At 41.9% G+C, this 13,238-nt stretch overlaps 1 protein-coding gene across 1 annotated transcript in view; it reads right to left on the reverse strand.

The window, feature by feature from the left end:
* The window catches only part of LOC124035726 (disintegrin and metalloproteinase domain-containing protein 10-like), a 90,046-nt gene that overhangs the window by 26,372 nt on the left and 50,436 nt on the right, over positions 1 to 13,238 (reverse strand). The window contains exon 3 of the mRNA XM_046349338.1: positions 4,100 to 4,218. Within this exon, the coding sequence (XP_046205294.1) occupies positions 4,100 to 4,218 (119 nt within the window). The remainder of the gene's footprint in view (positions 1 to 4,099; positions 4,219 to 13,238) is intronic.

Raw genomic sequence — 13,238 nt, forward strand, 5'->3', positions numbered from 1 at the left:
CCTACTGAGGAAAGTCATTTCATGCTCATGAATGTGCTGGTTGTCATACCGCTGATGCCATTTGAGAACATGTTGTTTGAAACATGAACACACTAGCTAGCTCCATTTGAACAACCGACTCAAGAAATAAGCTCATCAACTGCGCCTGCATCAGACGTGATACCCTCTGTCATAGCATTGAATGCCTGCTCAACAGGCATTCTCTCTTTACTGTGTCGCCACCATGCTCGATGCTATGTGCAAGGATATCTACTTCGATGCAGACAAGAAACAGGGTTTACGTGAAATGTTACATACACATCTGGACAAGATGGAAACTGACACAGTGACCGTGCGCACCGAGGAAGAGAGGCCACAGACAGACAGATGAAACTTCAATGCTTGACAAGTATGATCACTTTTTGGTCCATGTGGTGTGTGTGTGTAACCTTAATTTAACTAGGCAAGTCAGTTAAGAACAAATTCTTATATACACAATGACCTACGTCGGCCAAACCCGGATGATACTGGGCCAAATTGTACGCCACCCTATGGGACTCGCAATCACGGCCCAGATGTGATACAGCCTGGATTTGACTGTAGAGATGCCTCTTGCACTGAGATGCAGTGCCTTAGACCACTGCATCCATGTGTGTGTTTTAACTATTTAACTGTACTAGAATGCTTAAAAGGATGTAACATTTTTAAATATTGGTTATCGGTATTTGCAAGGAAAATATCGGATATCGGCCAAAAATGTAATATCGGTGCATCACCAGTATCAATACACCGAGCCACTACAAAGATACAGGCATCCTTCCTAACTCAGTTCCCAGAGGAAGGAAACCACTCAGGCATTTCACAATGAGGCCAATGATGACTTTAAAAACAGTGAGTTTAATGGCCGTGATAGGCAAAAACTGAAGATGGGTCAACATTTTAGTTACTCCACAATACTAACCTAAATGAGAGTGAAACGAAGGAAGCCTGTATGGAATACAAATATTCCAAAACACGTATCCTGTTTACAATAACGGAATTAAGTAAAACTGCAAACAATGTGGCAAAAAAATTAACTTCATGTCTGGAATACATAGCGTTATGTTTGGGGCATATGCAACACAACACATCAGAGTACAGAGTACCATATATTCTCAAGCATGGTGGTGGCTGCATCATGTTATAGGTATGCTATGCATCAGCAAGGACGGGGGAGTTATTTAGGATAAAAAGAAAAGGAATAGGGCTAAGCACAGGCAAAATCCTAGACGAAAACCTGGTTCAGTCTGCTTCCCAATAGACACAGGGAGACAAATTCACACAAGACCAAATATACACTGGTTGTTTTCTTACCAACACTACATTGAATGTTCCTGAGTGGCAGTGTCACAGATTTGACTTGAGGATCTATGGCTGTCTAGCAAAGATCAGCAACCAATTTTACAGAGTCTGAAGAATCTTAAACAGAATAATGTGCAAATATTGTACAATCCAAAAGCTCTTAAAAGACTACCAGCTGTAAGCACTGCCAAAAGGTGGTTATAACATGTATTGATGTGTATTTCATTTAATACATTTGCAAAAAAATGTTTTAAAAATGTATTCACTTTGTCATTATGGGGTATTGTATGTAGTAGATGGGTGAGAAAAAATATTTAATACATTTTTAATTCAGGCTGGAACACGACAAAACTTAGAGTGAGTCAAAGGATATGAATACTTTCGGAAGGCACTGTATTACACAGAAAAGGGTTGAGGAGAGAAAGATGTTGCCACTTACTGCAATTCAACTCTGAGTGCAATCTTTATCCCTAATTGCAGTATTCTAGAGTATTCCATTTTTGTAACACTTCGTTATTGCAGCAATTATGGCTTTGGCAAGCGGCCTTGCTTGCTGAAGCGTGATTGCATGATGATTACCCGACCACTATTTCTCTGAAGATTAACAACTGCCAAAAAGCTCATCAAGCTTGGGGAATGTGGAAAAATCTATTAAGTCTTTGAGGACAATATTAAGTGTTCCTTGCAGCGTTTCATCTCTCATATGGAAACTGTCCACTTACAAAAAGAATGGGGGGGGGGAAGCAAGGTTTTAGATTTGATTTTGTAAAGCCTAAAGGTTCTCTGTCATACATCAACGCCTCTGTAGACATGAACATCAGTGAGTCTGGCAATTAAACATATCAGTAACTACGTTTCCATCCACAGTTTTTATGCGAGTAAAGGCATACCGTGGAAGTTTTGATACAAGTTAATAAATGCCTACAGTCATTTGTTTGTTTGACAAGTGTCATCTTTGTGTCTGTAAAATGATGCCAGAAAAGGCGGTGGCCTTTATGCACAAATATTGATATAATAACCATCATACCGAAGTAAACTTGGTGTCACGCGATGATATGATGTGTGGCCCTCAAACTACGACTTGGGAAACCATGCAGTTTATTAGGCTACAAATGAAATAAGTTCTGATGAACTTCACAGGGTGCTGAAACCGCAATGATGAGTTTGATGCTCCTTTCCAATAAATATCAAGGGTTTTATTCTGGTGACATGATGATCAATACTTGACAACAACAAAAAATATTCTAGCTCTTACTCATCTCATGTGGACTAGCCTACCCGGGTAAGCCTTACCGCATTGTAGACTATCTGCGAAACCAGAGTAGGCACATTTATGACTGTAAGTCGCTTTGGATAAAAGCGTCTGCTAAATGGCATATATTATTATATTATTTACTATTTAACGCACCAGTTTGTGACAAAACGATTGCTAGAATCTAAAATACACTGGAAACACAATGAACTTTAGATTTTTATTTGGTACATGAAAAGTTAAATTCACTGATTTTTACCTGCAACGAGTATGTTTGGTGGAAACACACCACTGTTGGGAAAATGCGCATATTTTCAGAGATTTTTTTAATATTTGCATGAAATATTCCAATTGGATGGAAACCTAGCTAGCGCACAGCAAATGAGTGGGGCTTTTATGACATCGCTGTAATAGGATCTTGGTAGACATGTTAATGTCTGAAAAACAGGAGAAGGGGAGGTTCTAAAAAGAAGCAGTGCGACTTTGCAGGGTCGTGTTTCGGAAGATGCATGGCTCTTGACCTTCGCAGCGATGGGACAAGACTAACTACCAATTGAATATCACAAAAATTGGAGGGGAAAGGGGGTTAAAAACAAAATACAAAGAAAATATGATTTGGAGATATTAAAGGTGACAAAGAGTATGGCCTTCACAGCAGAGCACAACTACAGAAGTTCAAAGTCTAGATTTCCGATTCTGAAATTGGGCAAATAAATGAATACATCAGTGTGTAAATGCACAGTTATTCTGACGATCCAAATTCCACCTTTGAATGTCGACCTTTATTATTGACAAGAAAAAGCTTGCTGGATCTTTTGGTCTGGACAACCCTTTCCATTGCATTACAAATCACATCTGAGAAATAGGCTACAACTTCGTCGTCCTTGGAACAATGCAGTGCTGCTTCTCTGAAAGGAAACTGATCAAGATTTCCATTTGATATAGAGATGGGAAGTGCTCCAGTGGAGTCTGATTTGAATTACAGTCTGTTCAGCAGAGGAGAAGAGAGATTACAGCATCTGGAAATGATGAGGTGGGAGTGGAGATGAGCCTGCTGGGATCTGAGAGCTCCACACAAACACACCATGTCACATGACCGGATAGACACACCTTGGCCTGGTTTTAACTTGTGTTACATGTGAGCACTGCTGCAGGCATGGGGAGGATCCTGAGGATGTAAGACTGGAACGTGACTAACACATTCTCCACACACACACACACACACACACACACACACACACACACACACACACACACACACACACACACACACACACACACACACACACACACAAAGAGAGGAGACTGATATCCATGAACAACGTTTAAAACCACAGCTTCATGGAGGCTGGACTTTTACAATGAACTTCAAACTACCAATGCTAACAATCCCACAACACACTGGCACACACCCACACATGAACGCAAAAGCAAATTGGATGCAGGAAGCGTTTCCCTAGTAACTATCGTAATTGTGCCTGTGTGCACAAGGACTTTGTCGCTCAAAGACATAATTCCTGGACTTACCGAAGATTTCTCCAGTGTAAATGTGGGAGGGATCGTAGGGCGCCTCCACTCCTGATACCTCTACCTTGAGGTCTGGAGAGAACAGGCTGGTGTCCCTCTTCATCCGCAGATTGAAATGCCTGCAAGAGAGGAACATGAAAATGCATTACTACACTACCCAGACCCCGTTTAGAACCTCCAACATTCCTGCTCATGGTTCAGTAAACATCTATGCAGCCAGAATGACAGAAGGATTAGGGCAAGTAACAATGCCAAACCATTGTCTCCCAACATTGAAAGAAGACTACAGACTAGGCTGGAAGACACTTAATTTCACATAGGCCTACAGCAAATGAAAATAAAGACCGACATATAGGGCCTTCATCAACTTCTCTCAGGGGAGACAATAGAAAGTGGTTGTTATTTGAGAAACATCTTAAATGGATGGACAAATGCAGCACATCTATTGTTCAGGAATAATATTTCCTATAAAGTTGTGATGACTCAGATGCCTGGGCTGAGCTCAAGAGTCACACCAGTCTCTTATCAGAACACAGGTCAAGTAAATCATTACTTACATTACTTATTTAACTAGGCAAGTCGGTTAAGAACAAATTCTTATTTACAATGACGGCCTACACCGGCCAAACCCGGACGACACAGGGCCAATTGTATGCCGCCCTATGGGACTCTCAATCACAGCTGGTTGTGATATAGCCATATCACTCTGAATTCTTTCTGTTTGCGCAAATCCCTCTCTTTACTGTCAAGGGATGACGCTGGAGAGAAGCAGGTATGGGGAGTCGAACATTTAATAGGGAACGGACATAGAATGAGACAGGAACAGCGTCAGCACACGGGTAACACAGAAACATTACAATCAATGCAGCAGCCGGGAACAGAGCTGGGGAACTGACAAATACAGTGGGGCAAAAAAGTATTTAGTCAGCCACCAATTGTGCAAGTTCTTACAGAAGACTTACAGAAAACGTTTGACCTCTCAATGCCAACAAAGGGTTTATAACAAAGTATTGAGATAAGTATTTGGTCAATAACAAAAGTTTATTTTCCACCGTCATTTGCAAATAAATTCATTAAAAATCCTACAATGTGATTTTCTGGATTTTTTCTCTCATTTAGTCAGGCATAGTTGAAGTGTACCTATGATGAAAATTACAGGCCTCTCATCTTTTTAAGTGGGAGAACTTGCACAATTGGTGGCTGACTAAATACTTTTTTGCCCCACTTTATAGGGGAGGTAATAAACAGGTGATTGAGTGATTTCGGGTGAGTCCACTATCGCTGATGCGCGTGACGAGGGAAGGCAGATGTGAGTGAATAATGGTGGCAGGAGGGAAGAGTGGGAGTAGGTGTGACAGTACCCCCCTAGGGGTGCCACCCAGTGTCCCACCTGGGCAAACCAGCCAAGACATGGGTGCTGGGCAAGCCGGCTGGGGGTAAACTCCCCACGAACCGGCAGGGGTGTGGGAGCCTGGCGTGCTGGCTGAGGCAAGCATGCCTGTTGATCCCGCTGCGGCGTGGAAGCACGTTGATCCATTGCAGTAAGACGTGGGATGGAAACCTGCCGAGCCAACAGAGTCAAGGAAACCTCTCGAGCCAGCTAGGACGTGGAAGCCCCGGTTCCATCGGCGGCAGAATCCAAGCTCGACGTCACCAACGAAACATAAACTCCTGGGCCGGCTGGGCGAACAAGACCTGATGACCTGACAATCCGGCTGAGGCTCAACGTGGGATGGGTGCCTTCCGAGCTAACAGGGGCAAGGAAACCTCTCGGGCCAGCTGGGGCATTGAAGCAAATTCTTAGGTTACAAATGATTGTCGGACGTCTTGGCTCGTTCAGTGTGACAGGGTCTAGGTCTGCCGATTAAGTACCACTACGTGCAGACACAGCAGCCCCCCAGTGTCCGGTCTGGAGTGTTTTGGGCTCTAAAATGAGTTTATTATGATTAAGTTCGATCCCATACAAATTACGTTAAAGTTCAAAACAAATCGAGATTTATTAAATAGTAATCCATTCTGACAAAATTTTGTCATCACACAGGACCCCATGTTGACACAGACCAATCACGGGCTGGCAGGCTATGAGGAGGCTCGCGCCATCATGCCATAGACATTAAGGTCGACTCTCTCAAGCAGGATGAAAATGACTACGTCGTCCATGATGCCTGTTATGGCCACTTTCAACATGATCCTTAGCAATGTGTTTTGGTGCCATTCAGCCCCCTGGTGCATTTCAAATTCAAATACTTCTCGCTTCATGCGCCATTAGGAGTTTTCCATAGGAATACGTGGGTGATGTCATCAGCACTATCTACTGGTTTTCATATGTATGTGTCGTAGGCTCTGACAAAGTTCTCGCAGAGGCAGAAATTGAGCCTTTATCGTATAGTGTGGCTGGTGTTATGGTCAGCCACACAATATGCACAAAAAACAACTATTGTGAAGTGACATTAATATAATAGTATGATTTAAAACGTTTATATGCTTTGCAAGAAGAACGATTTCTCTAATAATCTTGTTGACACATGAAAATCAAGCTACATGATGGGATTTTGATAAATGCACAAAATCCCCAATCAAAATAAACTCTCTCACAGCGACCATGTTATTTTGGGGAAGTTTCAGACATATAAAGTTTGTATGTGAAAACTATTTCAAAGATGCATACTTCACTCACGCATAAACACAAGAGTGAGTCTTGCAATGCTGGTGCTGGTACATGCGCAGATCAAATACACCACTGCAGGCTGACAGTCTCGCAAGCCAATCGTGGAATGTGACGACAGAACTGAAGCAAATCATAAAATCTAGCCAGGTTGATTTCTTAAAAACAAAAAAATACACATCGCACATACAGACATTATTGCTCCGTTTCATCAACCATTATTCAGAACGAGTCATGAATCATAATATTAATATCCTGGCTCTTAATCCATGTGAATAGGATATGAAATGGAACAGACTCGTAGGTTACATCTGTGTGAGTCCATGAAGATGAGCTTATTGACTATCAACAAATGAAGTGAATGCATAAAAGGATTGTATTTGAGCTCCCGGGTGGCGCCGTGGTCGACGTTACTGCATCTCAGTGCTAGAGGCGTCACTACAGACACCCTGGTTCAAATCCAGGCTGCATCACAACTAGGGTTGCACACTTTGGGGAATATTCAGAGGTGGAACCTTTCCATGGGAATTAACGGGAATATATGCAAATTAATATACATTTAATTTAAATGTAGATGTTTATTACATTGGATATATTTACCATATCATATGGAGACAAACAAAACTTTCACCTTGTCATAAGTAGACAATTGCAAATTATTACATCCTTTCAATAGAAAAAACTATTTAGTTACGACTTGAACTTTTATTAAATTAGTTAAATCTTCGAGATGATTTCACTGAACAACAAAATAAAGGGAATATTGAATGATCCATTGCATCTCCCAAAAACATATGTAAAATGATAGTCTTAGAAACGAAAGCTTTGGTTGTCTTTCTCTCAGGCTTCCATGTCTTCTCCCTGGACCTCCTCAATGTCCACCTCTTGAACATCAGACTGAGGCATCATCTACACCGTCACGTTCCAACCTTGTTGAGGATGGCTTGTTGTCAGGCTCAAAAAGCCAAAAATTTGCCTGGATGACAACCAAATTTAGATTGCTACTATAACTTGAAGACCCTTCACATACCTAACCATTTCCTTGGCTCTCTTGTAGAGTGTATACATTGTTTTCAGTGCCATGATGTCCTTGAGGAGCAGATTCAATGCATGAGCAGCACAGCCAATGTGTGTGATAGGAGGGTAGGAGCCCTCCCCTTTAGACCAAGCAACCGTCATGTTCGCAGCATTGTCGGTCACCAGTGCAAATACCTTCTGTGGTCCAAGGTCATTGATGACTGCCTTCAGCTCATCTGCAATGTAGAGACCGGTGTGTCTGTGGTCCCTTGTGTCTGTGCTCTTGTAGAATACTGGTTGAGGGGTGGAGATGTTAATTATTCCTTGCCCACAAACATTCGACCACCCGTCAGAGATGATTGCAATACAGTCTGCTTTCTTTATGATTAGCTTGACCTTCACTTGAACTTTGCATCCAGCAATTGAGTAGATAAAGCATGTCTGGTTGGAGGGGTGTATGCTGGGCAAAGAACATTCAGAAATCTCTTCCAATACACATTGCCTGCGAGCATCAGAGGTGAACCAGTTGCATACACAGCTCGAACAAGACATTCATCAGCAGTTCTCTGACTATGTTCCTCCATTGAAAAAAAAAGAAGAAATGATTCCAGGAGGACCATGAACTGTTGCTATCGATGGTGTCTGATTAATCCTTTTCACCTTGAAAAGAAGTAGATTTTTGTCAGACGTTGCTTGTTGTGAGCGCTGAGGGAACTTGACACACTTGGCCAAAAGATTAAAGTATGATTAAAGTAAAAATGATTAAAGTAAAAAAGCCTAATACAATTCCACGTACAGATAAATATTTAAGCAGTTAGATTAAAACAACTCCTTTATAAGATAAATGTTTTAAAATGAAGCATGTATGGAAACAGGTGAATTAATATTCAGTTAGCAGGCTCAAGCAAGCTAAAACCAACATGGTAGCAAAAACGATCTATCAGAAATTGTTAAAAAGTTCTAAATTATTTAAACACACTTTGCTGTATGCTACTATTTACTAGTTAAAAAATCATGTCAACTCAGCAAAAAAAAAGAAACATCCTCTCAGTGTCAACTGCGTTTATTTTCAGCAAACTTAACATGTGTAAATATTTGTATGAACATGAGATTCAACAAGACAAACTGAACAAGTTCCACAGACATGTGACTAACAGAAATTGAATGGCCCTGAACAAAAGGGGGGGGCAAATTAACAGTCAGTATCTGGTGTGGCCACCAGCTGCATGAAGTACTGCAGTCCACCTCCTCCTCATGGACTGCACCAGATTTGCTGTGAGATGTTACCCCACTCTTCCACCAAGGCACCTGCAAGTTTCCGGACATTTCAGGGGGGGGGGGTGGCCCTAGCCTCCACCCTCCGATCCAACAGGTCCCAGACGCGCTCAATGGGATTGAGATCTGGGCTCTTCGCTGGCCAGGGCACACTGACATTCCTGTCTTGCATGAAATCACAAACAAAATTAGCAGTATGGCTGGTGGTATTGTCATGCTGGAGGGTCATGTCAGGATGAGCCTACAGGAAGCGTACCACATGAGGGAGGAGGATGTCTTCCCTGTAACGCACAGCATTGAGATTGCCTGCTATGACAACAAGCTCAGTCCGATGATGCTGTGAAACACCGCCCCAGACCATGACGGACCCTCCACCTCCAAATTGATCCCGCTCCAGAGTACAGGCCTCGGTGTAACACTCATTCCTTCCATGATAAACACAAATCCGACCATCACCCCTGGTGAGACAAAGCCACGACTTGTCAGTGAAGAGCACTTTTTGCCAGTCCTGTCTGGTTCAGCGATGGTGGGTTTGTGCCCATAGGCAAATTGTTTCCGGTGATGTCTGGTGAGGACCTGCCTTACAACAGGCCTACAAGCCCTCAGTCCAGCCTCTCAGCCTATTGCGGAAAGTCTGAGCACTGATGCAGGGATTGTGCATTCCTGGTGTAACTCGGGCAGTTGTTGCCATCCTGTACCTGTCCCGCAGGTGTGATGTTCGGATGTACTGATCCTGTGCAGGTGTTGTTGCACGTGGTCTGCCACTGCGAGGACGATCAGATGTCCATCCTGTCTCCCTGTAGTGCTGTCTTAGGCGTGTCACAGTACGGACATAGCAATTTATTGAACTGGCCACATCTGTAGTCCTCATGCCTCCTTGCAGCATGCCTAAGGCACATAAACACAGATGAGCAGGGACCCTGGGCATCTTTCTTTTGGTGTTTTTTCAGAGTCAGTAGAAAGGCCTCTTTAGTGTCCTAAGTTTTCATAACCGTAACCTTAATTTCCTACCGTCTGTAAGCTGTTATTGTCTTAACGACCGCTCCACAGGTGCATGTTCATTAATTATGGTTCATTGAAGTTTTTTCAATTTTAACAAATTATCTTTGAAAGACAGGGTCCTAAAAAAGGGACGTTTATGTCATAAAATATATTCACCCCAACCAGTACTGTAATCAAGACTTAGCAGAAAACATGTAGTCCTGGGCTCAGACAGTGTAGTAATGTGGGCTCAATAGTATCTCATGAGTGTGCAAGATCTTGAGGATCAGCTGTACATGTGATGGAAGAATGCACTGTGCATGCAGAGGGTTGCAATTCCATTGAATTGGGGATAGTTTAACCAAAATATGCCACAAAACCTAGATTCGCCTTGTGTATCCCACAAAAAACTTCACTGCTAACTTTTATGAGCAATTTAAGTAAAATTCCAGGGCTTAACTTCCTTTGGAAAATGTACGGAAATTTAACGGAAAGTTTCAGACTCTTTGCAACCCTAATTACAACCGTCCGTGATTGGGGAGTCCCATAGGGCAGCTCACAATTGGCCCAGCGCTGTACGGGTTTGGCCAGTGTAGGCCATCATTGTAAATAAGAATTTGTCCTTAACTGACTTGGCTAGTTAAATAAAAAGGCAACACATTGTATTTCCCAATAAGGACATGGGGAACAGAGAAAATCTCACAATCTCACCTTTTGACAACATGTATCGTTACTCAATAAAAGTAACCCATTGAGACTGCAACGATTGGACAGTGAAAATGTATCTACTCATTTCTCTTTGGATTTGTAAACACTGAGAACAAGGCAAAACATATTTAAAATACTGACCATTTCCCCTCAGTACATCCAAAACTAATAAGGAACAGAGGGCCATCTCAGGTTAATCACGGCTACAGCACTTCACAACAACAGCCCTCCTAATTTGCTTTGTTGATAACAGAGAGAGGGCCCAGGGTAACAAATGACAGCTGTAATTGACGTGGGCATCCCTGCTCAGAGCAGCTCTCTGATTAAGACTCCCCTCCGGGCTGCTGGGGTGTTAGTGGACACATGGTTGGTTACACAACACTAACCCAGTCAGGAGAGGACGACGTGACTCACACACACAAAACGCTGGAAACAACAGCAGTGTAAGGGAAGAAAGAATCCACATGTATATAAAACTGAAAAAGCTTATATTGTGACTACTAACTTGGCCGGTCAAAGAACATGTATAGACTAATCTGTTGACATTCACAGTCAGTGAGTCACACAATATTGCCAACAAACAAATTTCAGGAATGTTTGTTTTTGTCATAGAAACTCACTGGACTCATACCACTCATAACCACTTCCCCTAAACCACACCCTAAGACAGTCTTAGTTCCTGCTTAGTAGGGCTGTACCCACCCCCCCAAAAAAATCTGTCGACCGGGTCTGTTCTTTCAACCAAATTTCACAAATTAAAAATGTGTATTTTTCTATATATAGATACATCCTATGTATTTTAATCAAATCAACTATACGCAGTGATCAAATCAAACTATTTTTTATTTGTCTCACACACATGGTTAGCAGATGTTAATGCGAGTGTAGCAAAATGCTTGTGCTTCTAGTTCCGACAATGCAGTAATAACCAACGAGTAATCTAACCTAACAATTTCACAACTACTACCTTATACACACACAAGTGTAAAGGGATGAAGAATATGTACATAGAGTTATGAATGAGTGATGGTACAGAACGGCATAGGCAAGATGCAGTAGAAGGTATCGAGTACAGTATATACTAGAGGTCGACCGGTTAATCGGAATGGCCGATTAATTAGGGCCGATTTCAAGTTATAACAATCGGAAATCTGTATTTTTGGGCGCCGATTTCTGATTATTTTTTTTATTTATTTTATACCTTTTATTTAACTAGGCAAGTCAGTTAAGAACACATTCTTATTTTCAATGACTGCCTAGGAACTGTGGGTTAACTGCCTTGTTCAGGGGCAGAACGACAGATTTTCACCTTGTCAGCTCAGGGGTTCCAATCTTGCAACAGCACTAGTCCAACGCTCTAACCATTGCACTCCACGAGTAGCCTGCCTGTTACGCGAATGTAGTAGAAGCCAAGGTAAATTGCTAGCTAGCATTAAACTTATAAAAAACAAAAGTTATAACTACTGATCCAGTTTAGCAGGCAATATTAACCAGGTGAAATTGTGTCATTTCTCTTGCGTTCATTGCACGCAGTGTCAGGGTGTATATGCAACAGTTTGGGCTGCCTGGCTCTTTCCGAACTAATTTGCCAGAATTATATGTAATTATGACGTAACATTGAGGGTTGTGCAATGTAACAGGAATATTTAGAGACTTAGGGATGCCACCCGTTAGATAAAATACAGAACGGTTCCGTATTTCACTGAAATAATAAACGTTTTGTTTTCTAAATGATAGTTTCCGGATTCGACCATATTAATGACCAAAGGCTTGTATTTCTGTGTGTTATTATGTGTGCTATAATTAAGTCTATGATTTGATAGAGCAGTCTGACTGAGCGATGGTAGGCAGCAGCAGGCTCGTAAGCATTCATTCAAACAGCACTTTCGTGCATTTTGCCAGCAGCTCTTCGCAAGCACAGCACTGTTTATAACTTCAAGCCTATCAGCCTAATGGCTGGTGTAACCAATGTGAAATGGCTAGCTAGTTAGCTGGGTGTGCGCTAATACTGTTTCAAACGTCACTCGTTTTTAGATTTGGAGTAAATATTCCCCTTGCGCTGCAAGGGCCGCGGCTTTTGTGGAGCGATGGGTAACGATGCTTCGAGTGTCTATGTGTTCCTGGTTCGAGCCCAGGGAGGAGAGGAACAGAAGCTATACTGTTACACTGGCAATACTAAAGTGCCTATAAGAACATCCAATAGTCAAAGGTTAATGAAATACAAATGGTATAGAGAGAAATAGTCCTATAATAACTTCAACCTAAAAACCTCTTACCTGGGAATATTGAAGTCTCATGTTAAAAAGGAACCACCAGCTTTCATATGTTCTCATGTTCTGAGCAAGGAACTTAAACGTTAGCTTTCTTACATGGCACATATTGCACTTTTACTTTCTTCTCCAACATTAGACATGTTTCATTATTTATTTGAGGCTAAATTGATTTTATTGATGTTTTATATTAAGTTAAAATAAGTGTTCATTCAGTATTGTT

Source organism: Oncorhynchus gorbuscha, linkage group LG05 (assembly GCF_021184085.1).
Source record: "Oncorhynchus gorbuscha isolate QuinsamMale2020 ecotype Even-year linkage group LG05, OgorEven_v1.0, whole genome shotgun sequence".
In the NCBI taxonomy this organism is placed as follows: Eukaryota; Metazoa; Chordata; class Actinopteri; order Salmoniformes; family Salmonidae; genus Oncorhynchus; species Oncorhynchus gorbuscha.